Genomic DNA, 23,132 nt, shown 5'->3' with positions numbered 1-23,132 from the left:
TCAACAACCCGAGCTACGAACAACATCAATCTTCTCTACCATCTCTAGTGTGACAAGTAGCCCATTCGGGAGGAGGTGTCCACAGCAATACAGGAGGAACAGAAGAATGGAATGGTGGGCATGTGGCAGCAGGGTGTACGAACGATGTGGGAAGGAGTGCTAGAGCATAAGGTCATGTTGGTGGAGCTCAGGAGAGCTACTCATGCTGCCTAAACCTTGTAGCCTGTGCATCTCATGCCCAGTGACATGATGTTCAGGTTCCCCCATAGTGTGTGAGTGACAAAGAGAGAGTGTGTGTGTGTGTTCCACTGATGTATGGATGATGACCCAGCATAAGTAGTGTATCCAGCAGTGTAAGTCACCGCGGTGAATAAGGTGTGTGGGCTGATAACACTACAGGGTGCACTGGAAGTTGCTTTGGACAAAAGTGTCTGCTAAATATGTAAATGTAAGACAATTTTTTACATCTTATGACTGGGGAGGCCAAAGAAGCCTTTTGGTTTTATCACAGTTGACTTCATCCTGTTGTCCATGAAGCCAGTCTTGAACCTGGAGCCATCATCACGGCATGGCCAGGAAATCATGCTGCTGGAACAAAGAGCACGTGGTCACCAAAAATGGCTTCAAATTTCATTATAGCATCAGAGAGATGAATCATCAGACCTAATGATTCCCTCCCAGTGCACGTACACGAACACTGGATATCGTCTCACCTCGGACCAGGTCACTGTGGAGCGGATCTGTGCCCGGCCACATCTGCCCGCATCTGGATTGTCAGAAGCCATGCGAGCCGCTCTGCGCATGTCCCTCAAGTGCGCGTTCCCGTCTTCTGTCTCCCGAACGCGGAAGTCGGTGACGCAAACGGTCAGATGGACAGCGCAACATAAAAGCCTTGCTGTTCAACCTGGGAGGGGAGAAAAAAAAAAAAAAAAAAAAACAGGGAAAAAAAAAAAAGGCAAGCAGCACTAGGTAGGTAAGTTATCACCGCTGAACGCTACTGTAAATAGCAGGCGATAACTGTATACACAAATAGTACGACGGCCGGCATTAGAATGTTTGGACGACACGTACGGAAAATAAAATTCGGCAAGACTGTTTGCTTCTCTTTCAGAGCAGCATGGCCATCCCACGCAAAAAGACGAGGGAAAAACGCTGCTGCAGGGGATCAATTCAAATAACGTGTCATTCGCAGGTTTGCCGTAACTTAGGCGATAATGTGAAATAAATCGGACGGGCTCATTTTCTCGAGCAAATACAGCGGTGTGTGTGTGTGAACCGAACGCCGCCGCCGCCGCGTCCCGGTGGTGCGAATCGCGAATCATGGAGAGGAGAGATTGCTGATGCGCGCGCGCGCACACACACACACACAGTCTGCAGTTCTTCTCCTCCCGGTGAGTTACTCTCTCTCGGTCAGCTTCGCAATATGAGCCGACCGACGGCGAGAACTGCGCTCCGGTTCAGTTCTCACTCCAACACACAGTCTGTATCAGCCGCTGCTGCTGTGCTTGTGCGTCGGTGACGCGGCGGTTGTTCGCTTTGAACGGCTGTGTGTGTGTCGCGCGGCGCGGCGGTGTTTTCCAGCGCATGCATGGATTTTCAGTTCCAAATGTGCCATTGTTACCTTCCTGCGGAATATGGGCCATCGGGGCGGGGGGCGAGTTTGCGGGGAACACGCGGCGAGCACGCGAGGCGGTCGCGCGGCGGAGGGACGCGCGCGCGTAGCATTTCGCGGCGAGGCGCGTCTCGCGGGCGACACTCCGTCATCCCGAGCAGCAGCACCTTTCGCTCGACCGCCGTCCGGGAGCACAGCAGCTTAAAATTTTCTTGTTTGTTTTTCCCTTCAGACTTTTCGTCGTGAACGTAGCTTTTCTTTACCTCAACACGGGTTCACGTATAAAACTGGAGCTGCCTCGGTCTGCACGTCGTCTCATCGTAGCTCTTCTTGTTGGGTTTTGCACACCTGACCAGCGCCTCAGGCTCAGAGCTGTCTTCGTCAGCAGCTTCTTTTACTCTCAGTAACCCCACAGGCTCCTCTTTTTTTAAATTTTAATTTTTTTTTTTTTTTTTTTTGTAAACAGTACGGGCTCACAACAGCATACAGGTAAGAGACGGTACACCGAAAACAAGCAAAATATGTCCAGAAACGCAGAGCGAGGGCTTGGGGTCAGAAGGTCCCAGTATATCCCCCAGGTATGATGATGTAGTGCTTTGTGGTAACTTCCAGAAGGGTGTCCACATTTTCCAGAGTTCATTAGGATTGTCATCCCAGGTTCCTTCGGGTTCAGTAGTCATCCACGTTCGCCGAGGGACCTTCATGTGTCGACCACAACGTGAAAATGCATCCTTACCAAATACGTAAGAGCAGATCGTCTCTGTGTCCCGGAGAAGCTTGTGCACTTGAGTCCTGCGCTGCTGTGTCTTCGTGAATACCAACAAGTTTGCGAGTAGTCGAGGAAGCTTTCTGAGAGTCTTGCTCCCCGGTGCTGTGCCGGATCAACCCGTTTGATTTCTCGCACGTGCACCCGGATTCGGAATGTAATGCTGGCTGTTCGTGTCGCCCTGGTTGGAGGTGTGGAACTTGGTAGCGTGTTCGAAGGGTCACTGGAGCAGCCTTTGCTGAAGCTGTGTGTTGGATTAGAGAGCGGTGATCCATGTGCGGTGGACAAGGTGGGTCCTCGACATCTCCTCTGCTTGACGTGTCCAAAGCAGGAGTGTTATTGAAACATTTGCTAGCCCATCTGAGCTCGGTGCGTCTGCGGACGTTATCGTCACCAAATGCAGTCCTTGTAAATGGTATCTGAAGTTGTTTGGAAAGAAGGAGCGAGAGCATTTGTTTTATTTAGTACTTGGGGTTAATTCGGTGATCTTGAACTGAGGGCTGCAAGCATGGACTGACTGGCTTGTCGGAAAGGAAGATGCCTTTAAGGTGTATGGGCTGTTCTGGCCAGTGACCGTGGGAGATGCGTGAAGACCTTGATTTGGGGAATGATGTGGTCAACCTGTCAGAAGGCCCAGGTGGCCATAGCTACTCCCAACCGTACCCTCACACTCCCGACTTCTGCTTTGATCAAATAAAAGTATTGTCGCTATTTTGTTGGTACATTGTAGGTATTTGAAACTAGTAGAGAATAGTGTTTGCGCCTCTGTCAAAAACTGAAATGGGCAACGGTGATGTTTTCCACACTTTTCCTGATTTATCACAAGGGAGTTAGTATGTCATAAAAGGAGAAAGTTTTAAATTAACTGTTTGTACATTCTCAACTTGGCTGAAGCCTTAGACAGGGCTCTGAAAAGTACAGTCTTAATGCATAATTTTTTTTTTTTTTTCCCTGAGCTCTACGTCGCTTTGGACGAAAGCGTCTGCTAAATGAATAAATGTAAATGAATTCACATGACGTTACTTCTACTTCTGTCTCTCTCGTCTGTTTTTGTACATGACCGTAGCTGAGGTTCAGTGCATTTAAATTTAATTCTGCTTTGTAGTTGAGTTTTCATGTAGTGTAATTGGAGACATCGTAGTTGTACTTTGTCGGATTTCTCTGAAATTTGTTTTTATATCACAGAATCTTTGTGAATTAATTAATATTACACAAATATAGGAAAAGTAAATTAATAGGTTGATAAATGGTGGTTTTGAAATGAATGCAATATTGTACCAGTGACCTCACACATTAATACAAACCACAATACACACTTTGTACTGTACTCAGTATGGTACATTATTGTCATAACGTTTCTAATTGCTAAATAAGATGAAGAAATCCTGTCTAATGGAAGTATTAAAGGAAAAGTCTAACCAGGTGGTTTGCTATTGTCTCAAAAATATAAATGTTAAAATAATTCATTTTATAATTTTATTTTTTTTTTTTCCAGGAAGGAAAAATATATTGAATGTCTGGAAGTCCTGTGCCCGTCTCAGAATTCAGGCAGCACAGATGACTACGTAGTAGAATGGAACTCCATGTATTCAAAAACACAAAACTGTTTTATCCCTATAATGCAGCCAAATAATCTGTTTCACACTGGAACAATGTTATATTATTGTATGTCTTGAGATGTCTTTGACCATATTTTTTCCTTCTCGGTCCATAAATCAAGTTTGCGCACACTTCTCATAGGTCATTGTTTGTGGAGCACTTTACTGAAGCGAAAAAATGGATAAGGTTCTCAGGGAGATTTTACACAAAAGGACTTGTATTTCAATTTATAGGTGTCTGCCACTTATTAATTCAATAATGCAGCGAAACAGCCTTCTTTTATCTAGGGTTAGTATGCTGCTCTGGGCTCAGTGTTAAACTGTTTTGTGCATTCTGGGGGGGTTTACTTTTGTAATTGCAGTGATGCTATTGACATGGGTGCCTGTAAGTATTGTTACAAATCCATAAAGGTTATTTAAACTGGGACATCTCAAACACTTCACCTTCAGTGACTTAACTTATGAATGCACATTCCACTTCAGCTGAACAAGAAAGTGTTCAGAAATAATAAGGGGAAACTAACAGTCACTCCATCAGCCCATTCTTCTGAATTATAACTTTTGCAAATTTATTTGCATCATATGTATATTGCTCCCCCCCCCCCATTCTTTGGGAGTAATTTGGCATTCTGCACAGTGCTGAAGGGATACCTGTGGAACTACTTCCCTTATGTCTGGTGCTCAAGAAGTCACAGCCGTGTATCAGTTGTACTTATCCATTACCTATTATAAGTAGTTTTTATTATCCAGTATAAAATAGGTTAAGGTCCAATTTAAATCCTGTCATTGCTTTTTAATTCCCATTAAAACATAATCAGCTGTTAAATCCTGTTTTGTCATTGCAGTATCTGCTCACATTTCAGTTATTACTCAGTCTTTTGACATTCAAATTCAGTACTTAAAAATGAAACTATTTTAGTGGTAGACACATGGTGGAGGAGGGGCTAAATCCTTTAGAGCCTTTTTCTAATTAAGGGATATGATTTTGAATTCAAACTTTATTTGGAGAAAGACAGGCTTCCACACATCTGTTGGACATTACAAGCACTTTATGGTTCAGTTGGGTGTTACCAGTGCACCTCCAGTCATGCTTTAATTTTGCATGTTGTGTTTTCTGTTTTGAACCTTGGAGCCTGTTCAGTATGTCCAACTCTTAAATCTGAAGAAGGTCCAGCAGTTCTTCTTTCAAAAACTTATACAGGGTCATTCAGGGTTGCTCTAGACATATCAGCTGGACAGTAGGAACACTGAGGGCCATCAACAACCTTTTGTCACTAAAGCTCTTGCCATTAGGCATTGTCACATTTTCATTTATTAAAGCTCTCCATTCAATTAAAAAGTATCTGAAAGGTTCTTGGATCAAGCTGTTAGTACCTCAGTCTGTCTGCAATTCTGTTTTCATTCCCAGAAAGCATACAGACCACAGAAATAAAGTAACATTAATATGAACAAATAAACAAAGAATTCATATATATGTTGATTTGTATTTTGTGAATTAGCTGAGAGTTGAGTTTTATTCTTTTCCTTGTACATCGTACAACACATTGCCCCTTTAGACAGGAAAACTGTTGGACTGGCAACAGATTATTCTCCCTTGGAGCACTGGGAAGTGACATTTCACTTCATTTACATGATTTGGGCCACTAAAGAGAGACTATGGACACCCTGCTGCACCGTTTTCTCATTGTACAGATTAGTGTTACATGGACCTTGATTTACCTAGATTTCAAGAATTTATATATGTTACCTGTTATACAGACTCTGTCCGCTATTATGTGTACTTTTGGTTGGTTCAGTTTGTCTTTGTGTTTTCTTGTATGCACACTTTAATTTTGATAGTTGTATTTTGGTAAATTTGTGGGCTCAAATGAACAAAAAAGATGAAAGTACTAGCAAAAATTTAAAATCCGCTTGGAGCATTGTTAACTAGCATTGTTGCATCTTGGGTAGAACTGTTAGCTTGCAGTCTGGTTGCTGGTTTTAATCCCACTTCTGGTTCAGAAGCCTTGAATAACTTATTTGCATTGATACAGTATGATCTGCTGCATAATTGTGTAACTCATTGTAAAGCTGCTAACTTTGTTACCTTGCATAAAGGTGTCAGTTGAGGGAAGATAATTTCAGTGTATATTTGAAAGAGCTGAGTGATTAGACAGTAGTGGTAATGCAATGTCTACAACCGCTTGTCCCAAGTGGGGTCACGGCAAGCCAGAGCCTACCTGGCAACACTGGGTGCAAGGCTGAAGTGGGGGGGGGCAACACACTCAGGACGTGATGCCAGTCTGCCGCAAGGCACCGTAAGCGGGCTGCGAATCCCGAACCCGCTGTGCCACCGTGCCCCTGACTGTAGTGGTGATGCCTGTAATTTACTAAGTGCTGGAAAACTGAGTTTGGTAGAAATCTTCCTTCATCTTCCTCAGTCTCCATTCCGTGTTCATTTCACCTGATACAACACGATTGCTATAGGTTTTCTTTATAGAATGCAACAATGAATATTAATAAGAAAAGCAATATTTTCCTCTGTTACAATATTATCATAGAGTCAGTTTGAAACTGAGCTTCTGGATTCCAGATGGGGGTTTTTGTGTGTGTGTGTGTGTGTGTGTATAATATATATGTGTGTGTGTGTGTGTGTGTGTATGTGTGTATATATATATATATATAAAAAATCTTTCCTAAAATGGGTATTTCTAAACACCGCTGCTGTAATGTCATTGAAAACATAGACATCCTCAAATCGGACATTTTAACTGGTTTAACCCAGTTAAATTGTGCTGTTCTTTTTGTAAGCTCCTCAATCAAAGCTAATTATACATAAGATTATTTTGAAGGAAACATACACTGTAGGGGGCCTGGAAAGGAATAAAAACAGCTATTCTGAGTTTAACTTAAGTGTTTAAAATGAACTGTAACTTTCCTTAGAGTGCTTTGTTATTTGTGAGAAAGTGTATTAACTCTAAGTTGCCTGTGTGTGGCTATCCTATGATGGACTGCTGTCTTACCCAGGGTGTACCTTGTTTTGCCTAGCACCCTGTGATACATGAATAGGCTCCAGCCTGTTACGACCCTTCTTAACGTAAGCAGTTTGTGTGGGGCTAAAGCCTGGGTAAACTCAATCCACAGACCTGGCAGATGCTCCTGGGAGCAGTCTGTTAATGTGACTGTGAGCCCAGGTACAGCTAAGCATTCAGTAAAAATCCCAGACTCAGAGGCTGGGAGAGCATCATCGTGAGAGTGTTACTTTCGAAGTTGTGGCTGTACGATAGTGTTGGCCGTGGTGTGAAGTTTGGTGTTGGTGCTGCTTTGATTTAATTGCTCAGTCTAAGTGGTTTTGACTCTTCACTGCTTTGGTGCCCTTTCTCTTTTACAAGAGCTTTGACTGTGGCTCTATATTTTGTTCACATTGGGAGGAGGGGGGCAGAGAATAAAGAGCTCTAAATCCACCCACCGCTGTTCCCTGTCTGGTCACTACCTGAACCCACATGCCCTTGTGTGCTAGGGAGTTATTGATGGTGATTGATTGAATGAGTGTATTATTGTGGGGGAGTCATGTACTTGCATCAAAGATGGCTGCTTAAGTTCTGGCTCCTGTACCTAGCAACCCACAACCCCCCCCTTTACCAGTTCCAAGGAGATTGAATTGATAAACTTCACTATGCCTTGCTTCAGAGGCAACAAGGAATATCCAGTGTATGTTTACAACATGCTGTCAAAGTAAATAAAACAATGAAGAAATCAAGGAAAGGAAGTCTACTTGGGGCTTGTAGTCCTGGGTGGTTGTTCTTGAAGTATATGAAGAAATGGCTGCTTTTGCTACAGTTTCTTGTCATATCAGTTCATACTCAAGTTAAGAACTTGAATGACAGATGAAGGTGTGCCAGAAATGCATTGTTTGACCAAATGAGCAGAATATAAGCTCTGCTTGCCAGGCTGGATGATGTTGATGAGACAGAAGCTTCTTTTGTTTCACATTTTGGTTATAGAAATAATACAACCAATTGTGAATAACTTTGAGAACTTGATATAGATAATATGAAGTATAGGCTTAGTGATATTGCAGATTCAGACTGACCACAGGCTGAATCAATAGCTTCCCTGAAGCAAAGAGTGGAGCTGTACCAAGTCAAAGTGGAAAAGCTGTGAAAGCAAGAACTGGCCCAATTATTGGGAAGTCGTGGGCCTACCTGACAATGCTGAAAGGAACATCCTACTCATTTTCAGCAGAATGTTCTGTGGGTGAGAAAAATTTTCCCTCAAGGTACTCTGCACCTGACCTAAAGCCCTCCACCACCCTGAGAAATAATGTGGTCTGATTTTTGCATTTCACTGGTAAGGAAGAATTTTGAAGAGCTGCAGTAAAGAAATGAAAGGTTAACTTTGAAGATTCTGTCCTGACTCATCTGCTGATGTCCTCTGAAGACACGTGAATTCAGAGCTGTGTCTAATGCTTCAGCCCAGTGCAACACGTATTGTGGTGTTCTGTACCCTGCTCCGCCTCACATGCTGGTCTAAAGGGAACACTTATGTGTTTGACAAGCCAGAGTCAGCGGGTGCTTCTCTGACAACTTTGGAGATGTGTTTAAAAAAAAAAAAAAAAAAAAAAAAAAAGGGTTTTTGGAGGTCCATGATGATTGTTTTGGATTTGTTTTGCTCTTTCTCTCCTGCTTGTCCTACCCAGGGCGTCTTGTTTTTATTTGTGATGTTTTTGATAATGTCAGACTGTACCACTGGGAGTAAACTTATGTTGTGGTAAAACTTTTCACACTTAAAAGTACCTGTAATATCAATGTGATTTAAGAAAAGATTTAACTGTCAAAATCACTATTGCATTACTACAAGAAATGGATACCAACTGAATTTGGTATTTAAAAATTTAACAAAGCTATTTTGGTCAAGTTTACTTTTGATTGGCTTTAACAATAGAGGTTCTGGCTTTTTCATTAATGAAGTCTCATGATAACATCCTTGACATTATATAGTTGACTTTTAAAAATCACCCACACTGGGAAGTCAGTGAAGTAAATTTGATATTGTAAGGTATTGTGCAGAGGATGGCACTGACCAGGCAGCACTGAAGCCTTCCTCAGTAGGACTCCAGCAGAAAAATAAAGTCCCTGTTGGAAGTACTTGCAGATGGACTGTAGAATCACTCACATCTAAGGTCTCTGTGTCGCACAATGTTCCTCAGCTGAATGAAGCACAGCTAGGAGTCAGACATTGGCTAATGATTTGGTATATAAAAAGTCTTTTTTTTTTTTTTTAAATTTAAAAAAAAAAAAAAGAGAGAAATTCTTTCAAGCGTTAGGTACTTCTAGTATATGCTTTATTAATGTTGGAGACCTTTACACAGCTGCTTTTTACAATTGTATCCAGTCAATTAATACAAGTCATTTGTTAATTTACTTGTTTGGCACCTGAAATTTATTCATTATCTGCAACCACTTGACTGAAGGCAGGGTCACAGTGATGTGGAGCCTATCCTGGAAGCTTAGGGTGCAAGCCAGGGTACATTCTGGACAGGGTGCCAGTTCATTGCAGACATTAAGTAATCAATTTGTAAAGTTTAATACCTAGTCTTTATAGTAACTTTTTAATGTAACAATGCAGGGAAAGTGATTGTTCTTTTGGTTCTTTAACAGTTTTCTAGACTAACATGCAAATTGAAACCCAAGGGTCAGGAGTGGGAAGCCAATCATATTTCATGCACTTAGAGAAATGCCAAAAAAGCTGGTTAAGGCAGCTTGGCCTGGTGGCTGTTTCTCACTGTGCAGGATGTACGTTGGGGTGGAATCCTGTAAAAGGTCTCCGTAGAAGAGATGATACTAATTCATATCCATGATATAAAATGTAAGCACTACACACTTGCCTAAAAATGCACATCCTGTAAATGTTTGGGCAAGAACTGTGGAAGCTTTTTAATTTCCTGTAACCAACAGTGTTACCAGGGTAGAAATCTCAAAAATGTGTCAAATGTTTCAGCCTTGTCTATAAGTGGAATATATTCCATTTAGCAGTTGGGTGAATGTCCTGTGCCTTGATGACTGGTATCTTGTCCCTTCACCATCCCTAAGAACTGTGTACATTTTGGTGGTCCAGAAGTGGCCATGACAGGATGTCTGTGGTTACAGATCAGTGCCGTGGTCCAGCATGCCAGTGGCACAAGGACCCGTCTGTGCTGTGTGAACGCCTTCTGTCGGTTGGGATGAACATGCCACTGCACCAGGTCTCTGTCATCCCCCGTGATGTCACTTCGTCTAGGCTATCGGGGAGCGGCAAGACCAAAGAGCGGGACCGACAGGTAAGCCCTATGGCAGAAGTGAGGAGCTTTGTTATCTTCTCAATGTCTACATGCTGCAGTAGAGTCTGGAAATGTATAGAAACTGGTGATGTATAATGGGGAAGATGGTCAACTTGGGTGGAACGTTTCATAGCCAGGCAGCCTGGAACCTGGGAGAATGCACAGGTGGTGCCTTTTCAAAGTAAATAAAGCAAATTGTGCAGAAGGAAAAATAAAATCAACTGAAAGACACATTTTTTCCGTGGGCAGAATGCTAGTTATTGTCCATTGTGGTTCCTACTTTGTGAATAATGCACACTGTTTTATGAAAAGTGACAATAATATTGAACAAAAAGTTAATGCGATACTCTGAAAGTGCCTTTTTTTGTAGAAATGCTTTTGCTTTCTCCATCCAGAAGCAGCTTGCAGAAATCAATAACTCGCTTGTTGGCTGTCTGAGCGTCTCTGCCGTTACATCCATTATACTCTAGTTCTCTGTGCTCTGAACGCCTCAGTTGTTAGTGTCTGAACATTCCTATATTTATACATTTTTCATTACATTTTTTCCACTTATCTGTTCTCCAACATTCCTGTCTTTTGCAGACCTCTGTTTCCATGTACAGTTGACTGGTGTCAGTAAAGCATGTCCAGATGGACAGAGAAAGTAGGACCAGCTTACTTGAACTCACTTCCACAGTGTTTTGGTAGCTAAGTTGACAGATGGATAACAATAAAAATAAATGTTTTATCTATCTATCTGTCCCTCCATCCCAATGGAAAGTGTATGTATGCAAATGTAACCTCATACAACAAGGAACCAACACTGAAATAAGTAAATATCACATTTGGACAAGTATAAAATAATGCAAATAAAGTGTGCAATTAATAGTTAAAAAGAAGTACTGACAGCAGGAGGCCCCTGTATAGACCCTAATGGCCAGTTGCTGGAATGACTTTAACTAGTGCTTCTTAGTGCAGCACTAGTGGATCAGTCTGATCACTGACCACTTCAGTTTTCCATATGAAAATTACATTTCCTTATGTCTCTGGTGCCTGTGTGCTTGCACCATGGAAGATGCTTCTGTGTATTTGTGTGGGGAGAATGTGTATGTATATGTCAAAATGGAAAAAGAATGTACATATGTATTCACACACACTATCTGTACCTCTCTATATGTATGTGTGTGTCATATATATATATATATATATATACACACACACACACACACACACACACACACACACACACACACAGGCCACTTTATTAGGTACCCCTTGCTAGTACTTGGTTGGACCCCCTTTTGCCTTGAGAACTGCCTTAATTCTTCGTGACATAGATTGAACAAGGTGCTGGAAACATTCCTCAGAGATTTTGGTCCGTATTGACATATCATCACGCAGTTGCTACAGATTTGTCGGCTGCACATCCATGATGCGAATCTCCCATTCCACCACATCCCAAAGGTGCTCTATTGAATTGAGATCTGGTGACTGGAGGCCATTTGAGTATAGTGAACTCATTGTCATGTTTAAGAAACCAGTTTGAGATGATTTGAACTTTGTGACATTGTGCGTTATCCTGCTGGAAGTAGCCATCAGAAGATGGGTACACTGTGGTCATAAAGGGATGGACATGGTCATAAACAATACTCAGGTAGGCTGTGGCATTTAAATGATGCTCAGTTGGTACTAAGAGGCCCAAATTGTGCCAAGAAAATATCCCTTACACCACAACCACCAGCCTGAACCGTTGATGCAAGGATGGATCCATGCTTTCATGTTGTTTACGCCAAATTCTGACCCTACCGTCTGAATGTTGCAGCAGAAATCGAGACTCATCAGACCAGGCAATGTTTTTCCAATCTTTTATTGTCCAGTTTTGGTGATCCCGTGCAAATTGTAGCCTCAGTTTCCTGTTCTTAGCTGACAGGAGTGGCACCTGGTGTGGTCTTCTGCTACTGTAGCCTATCTGCTTCAAGGTTCGACATGTTATGTGTTCAGAGATGCTCTTCTGCATACCTCGGTTGTAACGAGTGGTTATTTGAGTTATTATTGCCTTTCCATCAGCTTGAACCAGTCTGGCCTTTCTCCTCTAACCTCTGGCATCAACAAGGCATTTTCGCCCACAGAACTGCCGCTCACTGGATATTTTCTCTTTTTCTGACCATTCTCAGTAAACCCTAGAGATAATTCTGCATGAAAATCCCAGTAGCTCAGCTCTTTCTGAAATACTCAGACCAGTCCATCTGGCACCAACAACCATGCCATGTTCAAAGTCACTTAAATCACCTTTCTTCCCCATTCTGATGCTCAGTGTGAACTTTAGTAGATCGTCTTGACCATGTCTACATGCCTAAATGCATTGAGATGTTGCCATGTGATTGGCTGATTAGATATTTGCATTAACGAGCAGTTGAACAGGTGTACCTAATAAAGTGGCTGGTGACTATATGTGCGTGTATATATAAAATCAAGTTTTTGTCATTCCTCTATATAGCCTGTGTACAGTAGAACAAAATGTTGTTTCTCTGGAGACCATGGTGCTACACAGGAGTACCAGATAGTAAATAAATAAGACAGGAGGGGGACATGGGCTTTGAACTGTGTGTGTGTGTGTGTGTGTGTGTGTGTGTATAAAAAAAAAAAAAAAAAAAAACACCAAGCTATGTAAATGCAGAACTGTCGTTTTGGACAGTGTTTGGTCATATTAGGTTTGTTAGATGCTCACTGTTGGTTTAGCTGAAACAACTGGTACATCAGTACAAAGTCAAGAGTGTAATGCAATTATCTAATTTTCTAAGATGGAACTGAGGAACATTGCAAAATTCAATGTTCATCATGCTGTTATGTGTCTTTATATTGCCAAATTTTTACCTTTTTTTTAAAAAAAATAAGCGGAGGACAGAAAAAAAGTGTAGACAACTACCTAAATTTAGATTATTGTAGAGTCAACCTCCAGATCCTAAAAACAAGTTAAGGCAAGAAGCCAGATTTTTCAGAGCCTTCTGCCGTTATTGCAGTTTTAAGTTTTTACCTTGTCTGTCCTCTTCTTGCTGATGCACCAGTACTGGCTGCCAGATTCCAGACTAACCGTTGGCAGTCGACGTCCATCACCTGCAGCTATGGCCAAGCGGCAAACGACAGCATGCATACGAAACAGTGGCAAACAGAAAAAACGGGAGCAAAAACACAAAACAATACATGCGGGATGGGTATTTTAATGTTGTGATGGGGGCATAGTATGAGTTTTTTTTTTTTTTTTTTTTTCTTTCTTCTTCTCTCTCCTCCTTAAAGCATAAGACAATACAGTACAAACACTGCACTTATACATGTTTTACAGACCATTGTGAAAGAAGGCTGCATTCTTTTTTCTGCCTTATGTTTGAACTGGGGTTTACCTAAAGAATTACCTAATACAGTATTGAATTGTGGTCATTCACAGGTAAACTATTGCTACTCTTGGAGTCCTAGTTTTTAGTCCAGCGAGCAGTCAATGAAGCAGAAAGGTCGGACGTCTGCGTTTTCATTCGGTGCTCAAATTCGCAACTAAAACTTGTCTGAGTTCTGTGCAGTAAAATTGACATTTCAGTTATTCATGGACTCTAGCATGACTGAACTGATCAGCTCCTTAAAAATGGTAGCTTGTCTTCAGAAATTGCCATCAACTGCAGAGATATGTTTTCTCATTAGGAATCCAGCCAAAGTGTTTAACAAATAATATTCTGTAACATTTGTGAATAAATCAGACTTAACGGCAGTCTAAATTATAGCTGTTTTGTAAAGTTTTTACAAATCTCATTAAGACACATTATTTGAAACTTATGGTTCTTTAAATAGCTTACAGACCATAACTGAAAAATCCAGTCTTTTCAAAAGCAGATCCATTTTAGTATATATCATTTTGGTATATATTTATCATTTTTGTATGTACTGCTGTGACATTATAAATAAATGGAACATAATGCACATAGAAAAGATAATTTTCAATAATTTATTGATATTCATCTTTGTCCAGAAGGTTTTGAATGGTAGGACTGAAATAGGGAAAGGCTATAGTGGAGCTGTTCTTGTAAGAGTTCAGTTTGGCTCTTAGTATGATGGCTATCGGAGGAGAACGTGGACAACCCAGATCTGCAGGTTTTAAGCCAGAAGATGTTCTCCAGAAAATGCCACCATCTGCTCCAGTGCTCAATGTAGACTTTGCACTGGGATCTGATGGGAGCCTTGAATTAGTCCATGTATTTGCACAAGCTGTCCTTTTTTCCTTATAAAAACTTTTTTGGAAGCCAAAATGAGAGATCGGGTTTGATAATTAGTTATAGGATCATAACTAATATGCTGAGTACTAGATGTAGTACAGCTAACTTCCCAAAATCATTGACCCATTTATACATGAGAGCAATGCAACAAAGAAGCTGTTGTTGATGGCAAACTGCATTTTGAAGTGCTATGTACAGTTCATACCAATGTTTGGCCATTCACTTCATGTATTTATTCTTAAATATTTATTTTGTAATAAATATTGATGCCACTGTTTCAGCATGAAACACACACTTAAAATCTTGTGGTATGGATTTATTGTACTAGTCTCTGAATGTTCCTGTAGACATTTCCTGCTAAACACACTTTTACACTGCTGTTTACTGCCATGTCTGGTATTAGTCTCTCCACTGTCTTAATGGAATGGTAGAATTATTGCTTTGCATATGTCAGAGGAATTTAGTAGGTGCTTTGGAATATTACCATAGTTATTGATTTTTACCACAGTTGTCTGTCTGCAACTCTAGGTCTACCATGTAGTTAGGGTTAAATAGGTTAATAGTTTTTTTTTTTTTTTTTAAAGGTTAGATGACTTAAATGCAGTACTTGTGGTAGAAGAGGCTTTTTGGGCAGTGTCTTGTACTGGAAAGACTAGAGAAATCAGTAAGTGGCTCTAAACGCCGGTGGTGCTCTCTTGCTGGTTGTGCTGTTAGTCATTGGCAGCTCTGCCGTGTATTCATGACCAAGGAAGGTGGGGGAGACTCTTTGCTGTGATTTCATTTGCCTATTCATGTGTTTATTCACTTCAGGGAAGAATGTGGTTTAACTGGATGTGGTTAGTAGGGGGAAGGGATGAGTCTAGTGACTGACTTCACAGATTTGGCTTTGATCATTGGGTATAACGGAGATGTGAAATTATGGGCTGTCAAACCTGATCCCTGGCTCTCAAACCTCCAGAGCCCTCCAGTTGCATGTTCCCAGTAACACCAGTTGAGTGTTCCAGCCAAGGAGACTTGCAGCATTCTGTCGTCTTTGTTTGTTTGGTTGCAGATTAAGGTCTTTGGGTTTGTCCCTGAAGGGCTTGTTATACACACTTTGTGTCATCAAACACAAACTGTACTGTACGTGAGCTCTCTTAGCCACGTGGGGCTTCTTTCCCACACAGTTAAGCCACCTGATGTTGGAAAGGAATTGCTGCATAAAGTGTGCGCTTGTCCTAGATCCAGTTTGTTTCCCTTACTCCAATAAACACAAGTACCCTCCTTTAATCTGAGAATTCACTTGTAATGCAGCCAAATGCTCAGGCATGTTGGCACAGTTCAGTAAGCCATTTATAGATTCCCATTCAAAACATGTTTGAATTCCCCACACACGGCAGCTCTTTTACCATATAGGGAGCTTCAAAGAGTTTATTTTCACCCCTATATGGTCAGCTGCCTTGAGTTCTTTGGCTGTTTTTGTTTAAGTGTTGGATGGTAAAATGATTTTTTTTTTAAATGTTGAAATCCTCATTGTTGAGTCTTTGCTGACTCCTCATCGTTGTCTCTTCACTGCTGTCTCTTCACCGTTGAGCCTCTGTTGACTTCAGTACCAGGAAGGTCACCATGTCTCTTAATTGTAAGTCGTATTTTATTGGAAATTTTCTTTGTAACAGAAGTTGTGTCATTATGTCTAGGTCAGGTCCTTGACAACCAGTTGCCCACAGCAGATGCTGAACTGAGGGTGTTACTGTCCCTTGCTGGGTGTACATGGCAGTCAGGGTAGACTCCCGATGGCTGCTTTGTTCTAGGTGGAAAACACTAGTGGAAACCAGAGCACCCGGAGGAAACCCACACAAACATGAGGAGAACACAAATACAGATTGAGCCGGATTCAAACCTACACCTGAACAGCGCAGGTGCTGTCAGGCAGCAGTGCTAACTGCTGCACCAACAGTTTATTGGTGTTAATTGTGTAATTTTTCTGATAGACATATTAAACAATTTATTTGTCCATCATACATGGAGAGCAGTGTAACAGTTTCTTCAGAGCACATTTAATGTGTTTATATTGTTCTAAAGCCTGGTGTCCTGGTGACGGTATAAGGAATGGGCTGTTCAGAATCTGTAATCCGTGCTGAGTTAACTAACCAAAGTCCACTGGAGAAGGGAGGGTCAGTGGCATAATTCAGTTAGCAGGACTTGTAGGAGCCGGAGCTCTTTACAGGCACATTAGGGAACGTGAAAGGTGACGGCAGTTGTGGGGTTTCTTTGGGGAGAGCTATTCCCAGCAGCTCTGTTGCCCACCTTCATGTCAGCTATTGACAGGGTATGCAGCCACTTAACATAGCAAACAATTGTGCAGGAAGTTTAAAAAAAAAAAAAAAAAAAAACACTGCAGGTCATTTTTGCTTAAGGTTACGTGTCCCCTCCCACAGAAAAACACTTTGAGCCTGCAAGATTAGTACAAATAAGGAGGTTCAAGTACATTGGTGCTCACCAGGACAAGGGCTCCTAGTGCACAACTTCACATGGATGTCCTCAGGTACCGTGGGCAGGGCATGTTTGGGTTGGGCTGTAGGAGGGGGGCCCTCATGAATTATGCGGCCGATTCCCTGTTCTGATTGGAAGCGGCTGGGGAGGGCAGCTGGTTCGATGTGTGGGAGTCTGAGGACGGGCCCCGGCAAGTTGGCACAGCCCCTCCCAGAACAGGGGTGCCTCGGGCAGCCTGATGCCTCCACACACTGGACCTTTCCTACAGAGCCTAAGTAAGGTAGGCGTGTGTGTGTGTGTGTGTGTGTGTGTTCACGTGGGAGGCTTTGTTTTCACTCAAGGATATACCTGTATTCTTGCTGGAGAATGAAACTTTGGGTAAGTTTGGCTGGAGTTTTATTCTTTTTTGTTCCCTCAGTGTTCTTCAGCCGAGCACGTGTCTCTCTGATGGTTTCACCGTAACCGTGTGTCTGTGTGCATTTCACCGGGCCTTTGTGGCTGTTTGTCACCTGGTCCCCAACTCCTGGCACAGTCACTAGCACTTCCTCTCTGTTCTTTGGCAGCTCTGGTGCTGAGGCTGAGCAGGCGCTTGTTTGGGTTGATGGCAAACCGAACACCACTGTGGAAATGGGTTGGAGACATGTTCCACGTCCCACATTGTTCAGAAGAACATTTGTTTCCTGGAGTGGGGCAGCTGTTTTACTCGGCTCATCTTACCTTCCCAACAGTGCTAAGACTTCCCGGCGAGGGGCTTTCTCACCCTTGGCTGTAACACTACAGAAAGTAGTGTGCCCCCTCTGTTTCTTTGCCCGCACATTCCACTGCACCCGTCTCTGTCCCTCATGGCAAAATCGAACACCCAACTACAGGCTTAGCAAATCGCATCACTGACGGACAGTCCAAATCGCTGGCTTTGTGTGAAATCCCTAAAGTGGGGGCTGATGGGCGGGGAGGATTAGCGGTCACGTGTCACGCTGGGCTTAACGAGTTGGCAATGGCAACCATGGTTGGGGGTGGGGCTCAGTGTGGAGCCCTGTGGCAGGTTCTCTTTGACAAGCAGATGTCTGCTGTCACTCGGTGTGGCACCTGTGTTCTTGGGAAGGACATGCAACACTGTGTGTGTGTGTGTGTGTGTGTGTGTGTGTGTGTGTGTGTGTGTGTGTGTGTGTGTGTGTGTGTGTGTGTGTGTGTGCTCACCGCAAACCAGGTTCTCTTAGTGTTGCATGGACAGGAATACACAATTACTTTTTTGCTTTGGAGGAAGACCTGTTTTAAATAAAGGGGGGGTTCAGGTGGAATGTGACACATCAACCTGTTAAGTATTTTTTTTTTTTTTTGGCATTGAACATAATTCTGCTTCAGATACTCCCCCCCCCCCCCCCCCCCCCCCCAGCACTGCTACTGTTAATTTTGCAAAAAACACCATGATGTTCCTTATAGGAATAGCAGTGCTTCAAAGTGTGTGAACCTTACAGGGATGGCCCTTATGCTTGGATAAAATATTAAAAGTATAAAATCTAAAAGTTAAATCTTAAAACAAGTAAATGACTGTTTTACACCCCTGATTCTACTTACATACTTGTTTTAACCAGTTCAGCTTCGGCTTCACTTATTTTTACACCTGCACTACTTCCTTGTTTTCATGACACACGATTTCTTCTAAACAAACATGGATTTGGTCATTACACACCTATTATGTCACATGACAAACACTCATTCTTATTAAGAAACTATTTTGTGGTTAAACTAATGGGCACAAAGGTTCACACACTTTCCAGCAGCATTGTACATGCTGTATCAGTCATCACATACATGAGAAAATACGTACATCTGTCTAGTGTACATTTAAGGATGACATTTGCAATGGAAAAATACCGGCTAATGTGTCAGATACGTTCCGTTAATCCATAGATCAGGATGGGTGGCTTATCCCTTTGTGAGGGTTCGAAAAATGTGGTGGGAACACTTCTACTTTGGATTTCCACTGTGCTAGTTTTGCCTTTAAATGAGACCGTAGGTCATAGATGATGGACAATAATTTGTTCATAGCAATTCACAACCCAATCTGCAAATGTAAAATGAATTTGAAAAATAATAGTATTTATTAGAAAACCACTTTGATCACAAATCTGTGATCCGTGTTTTACAGTTCTCAGACTCTGTGCTCTCAACATTCCGACATTGCTAAATTTAGAAATGTCAGAATTCACTACGTAATTTATACATTCCTGGGTGAAATGTCAGGTGAACAGATTAGACATTCCTCCTTCAGACATGTCTCAGACTTAGTAACGTGAACTTCGCTCAGGATAGTGTGGTGCGACTTCTGAATTGTTGATAAAGCAGTTCCCAAACCAGGGAGGCTGGGAGACATGTGTGTTAACAGATTTCCTGCAGAGCACTTGACATTTTTGTGCCTTTAGAAGTCATTTAGTCAAAATAGATGCGGAACATGGTCAAATAAACCGCATGGTTTGTTCTGGGGTTCATCTACAGTTTACACAGCTGGGAATAGTTTTGGTTGGAGCCAAAGAATTTCAGGCGAAGCCGAATGGCTTGTAACACTGTGGATCTCTGCAGTCTCTGGAAGTTCCCCTAAAGTTCCACTTTGTGATTTAGGTTTATCAGGTGGAAGCCCTATAGGACTGCTGGACAGGAAGCTTGCAGTGGAAGATTTTTTTTTTTTTCTGTTTGTGAATGCTGCTGGAGTGGATGAAAAAAGTGAAAGATTCAGGTTGATATTTAAGAGCCTTTATTTAGTTTTATTAATTATATATGAATCATTAACAATTGGACAATACTGACTTACTGTTTACTCACTACATGTGGCAGTTTGAGAGTAATTTCTTATTTCTGTTTATTTTGTCGGTGTGCCTTTCATGTAAATGTGTGTTTGTGGATGACTGAGTTTACCTGTTGTTCATTGAGTTCAGTCCAGCTGCAGGGCATTTGGTGTAATTTTCGGTTTCCAACCAGTTTCTTCATTCTCGTGTTTGCAGAACGACAAGCCCCTGGGCCGTTCGGCAAGCCGTTCCAGTAACATTTCCAAGGTACGGTTGGTTATGTAGTCTCTCTTCACTTTCCACACCTTCCTTGCCCGAGTCTGACATCCACACATCTGCATTTTTCTGATTTATTCATTTGGAAGACACTTTCCTACAAAGTGACATTCATCTCAGAGGAAAAATACAAAGAGTACATTACATCAACAGATGGAGAGGCTTGGATGGAAACACATGATTCTAAAGACAAGTTAATTTGTCGCATTCCACCATATGAACCAGTATGAAGGTTCTTCCATTATTCAACAGTTACAATCACAAAGTTATTGAGCATAAACATTTATACATTAACATGGACTTAAGAGATAAGGAGAGAAGTGAGTCCAATACAGGTGAGTTTTGAGACTCTTCTTAAATGTGGAGAGGGATTCAGCAGTTCTGAGTGAGAGTGGTAGGTCATTCCACCACATTGGAGCCAGAACCAAAAACCTTTTGTGCTTTGAGTTTTGGACCTTTTGTGTGTGGGACCACCAAGTGGGCAGAGAGGGAGGAGCGTAGCAGTCCGCACAGAGGTCCTTCTTACCGCAGTCTCTTGGCCATCTTTCACCTTTGACCTCTCCAGCTAGTTTCGGTCTGAGTTTGTGGAGAAGCTTCACTGGAAGCAGAAGATGGAGATATTCTCAAAACTGTACTCTGGGGAAAAAACTGCCATCTTGTTGCCTTTGCTTGTGGATATGGTTACATTTGATGGAGAGTAAATATCAAAATATTTGATGTATTGTCTTCATGTTTGTTGGTTGGTTGTACATGTCAGCAAAGTCCACGCTGAGGATGTAGTCTGTGTAGCTGGATATCATATAGTGGGTTCCTTCTGTTCGTTTGTCCATCATAGAGGATACATGAGATGACATGTTTCTGCATGTTGCTGAGGAACCCATCTGAACAATTGATCAGAACTAAAAATTACCCAGTAACAAAATAATGCATATGTGTAAGAGACATTATGGTGGTCATATTCAGCTGGACAAGCAGAAAGTTTCATCTAAGGCATGCTTTAAATTACATTTCAGGTACAGAAGAATTACAGTTTTTCCTCTGATTCTCGGGTAAATCTTTCTCAAATCCTGACAGCGAGTGGTGTCTCCTGCTGGTTGCTAGACAATGAGCATTATTGCTAATACACACTAATATGGTTTTGACATGTCTGAGTAAATGTGTAGATTTATTGATAAATGGGAAAGTCATGATCACTCTGCAGTTTGAAGTCTATGCTGCAGATCATGAAGAAATGCCCACTTTTTTTTTTCTTTTTTTCTTTCCTAAAAATCTTAAAATAAAGCAGCGGAGATTTATTAACAGGAACTTCTGCTTCGTTGATTCTTCAGGCAGGAAGTCCCACCTCCATGAACGTGCCCTGCAGCTTCACAAGGACATCTGTTACGCCTTCCAACCAGGACATCTGCAGGTGTGTTTCAGTGACCCAGGTTTCCTCAAATAGCTGGGCATCATAGGTAGGGTGCTGGCTACTAAGGGTGTTCTGTGGGGGTGGGGGATGCAGTTGTAAGAAATCCCAACCAGTTCAATGTCTGTCTCTCTTTTTTTTTTTTTTTTTCTTTTTTTTTTTTTGAGAACTCCCTCAAGACCCCATAGCAGTGTTGCTTGCAGGGAGTTAGCTGGGTTGGTCTTCAACTGGGACACACACTGTGGAGTTTCTGTGGATCGGGTTTGCAGCACCGGGCTACCACAAGGCCCTAGGATTACTGGTTACTCGGGAAACGGCAGGAATGTACCGTGGGGATTGTTACGTGTCTGGAAAGACAAGGACACATCTCTTAGGGGCTGGTGTGGAATCTCCAGAACGGCGATCCAGCTTGTCACACAGGGACACGATTCCCTGTCCATCCTCAAAGCTTGTCTACAGACTAACTCTTTTTTGCTTCATTTCCTCTTCTTCCTGCCTCTTTTTTTTTCCCCTCTCCCCTTCTCCTTACATCACCGGCCCTGCCCTGCATGCAGTTCACATGTGACGAGTGTGTATGCTGCCCCCGCGCAGCCCATGCAGACCACGGTGGTGCTCCTAGGCCCCAGTGCCAGGAGCTCGGGTGGAACGGGGCTCCCGGTGGCAACCCTGTGCCCAGGCCCTGCCCCTAAGGCCAAGGCCAGGAGTCCTTTCAGCCAAGAGTGGCTATCCCTGCTGAAGGTGAACAGTCCGTTCAGGTTTTCCAGGTCGCTCAATGATATGGGGTCCCGGCTCGATGGCCTCTCTAGCGGCCTGCGCTTCATTGACAGGACGTGCTCAGAGGGTGAGCTGGCCCCTGAGCCTCAGCCCTGGACACCCCTAGCCCAACCCTTCCACGGCGGCGCTCCGTCCCTCACAACAAACTTCAAGCTGATAGGTGGAGTGCCAGGCCAGGCTCTTGAAGGCCTCTTTCTCCAGCCAGACCTGCAGAGGAGACCACATGTTATGCAGCTCTTCCCCCCTTTCCCAAACTCCTCCACCACGAGCAACCTGGGCAGCTATGCCTCTCGCCTACATGTGGCCCGGTCCTCCAGCTCCCTCTTAGGGGGCAACGACTCCAGCTGCGTCGACTCACCCGGCGATGATGAAGTGTTTGAGGAAGAGCCTGCGTGGCAGCACAAAGCTCCCCTCTGCTCCCTGGAGGAGGACAGCGATCTGGACCGCTGCTCCTCCCCCTTGTCTGAGAAAACCGCCCCGCTCTCACCCTATTCGCTCTCGGGTGATTCTTGCAGGTTGGTGCCCTGGACTCCTGCCACCCCACTGCAGCTTCCTCTACAGCCTGCTTCCTGCTTCTTGTCCAGCCTTCCCTTCCCTTCCCTCCTCAGAGCACAGGGGCAGTCCTCTGTGTTTGTGTGTTAGCTGATGAAGTCCCTGGCATGACACACAAGAGCTGCATGGCACGTGTATTTTATAGTTGGCCAGCAGCTTCAAGGTGTTAGTTCACGTGTTTGTTGCCTTTCATTGATCACCATCAATTTCGCTGCAGCGAAATCCAAGTGATACTGTGACATTTCATGGCGGTGCAGTGAGCCAAATGCATAGCGGTGGCATTACCTCCAGTGTATGTAGATTCATCTTCAAAGGTGGTGTTTCCTTGCAGACACTTAATCACTCCACCATCTGACCT

The 23,132-nt window shown here is 42.9% G+C and overlaps 1 protein-coding gene across 3 annotated transcripts in view; it reads left to right on the top strand.

The window, feature by feature from the left end:
* The first annotated feature begins 720 nt into the window (after positions 1–720).
* marchf8 (membrane-associated ring finger (C3HC4) 8) overlaps positions 721–23,132 on the top strand; it is a 29,720-nt gene continuing 7,308 nt past the window's right edge. Inside the window, exons 1-5 of one of the 3 annotated variants that reach the window (XM_018730185.2) lie at positions 721–973; positions 10,105–10,274; positions 19,984–20,034; positions 21,372–21,451; positions 22,003–22,737. In XM_018730185.2, the coding sequence (XP_018585701.1) occupies positions 10,179–10,274; positions 19,984–20,034; positions 21,372–21,451; positions 22,003–22,737 (962 nt within the window). In that variant the 5' untranslated portion in view covers positions 721–973; positions 10,105–10,178. Of the gene's footprint in view, positions 974–10,104; positions 10,275–19,983; positions 20,035–21,371; positions 21,452–21,978; positions 22,738–23,132 lie in introns of those variants that run through there. The other 2 variants (XM_018730184.2, XM_018730183.2) reach the window with 2 other exon arrangements.

This window comes from Scleropages formosus, chromosome 21, assembly GCF_900964775.1.
Source record: "Scleropages formosus chromosome 21, fSclFor1.1, whole genome shotgun sequence".
NCBI lineage: Eukaryota > Metazoa > Chordata > Actinopteri > Osteoglossiformes > Osteoglossidae > Scleropages > Scleropages formosus.
The sequence above is the reverse complement of the archived record's forward strand: the minus strand, read 5'-3'. Positions and strand labels throughout refer to the sequence as shown.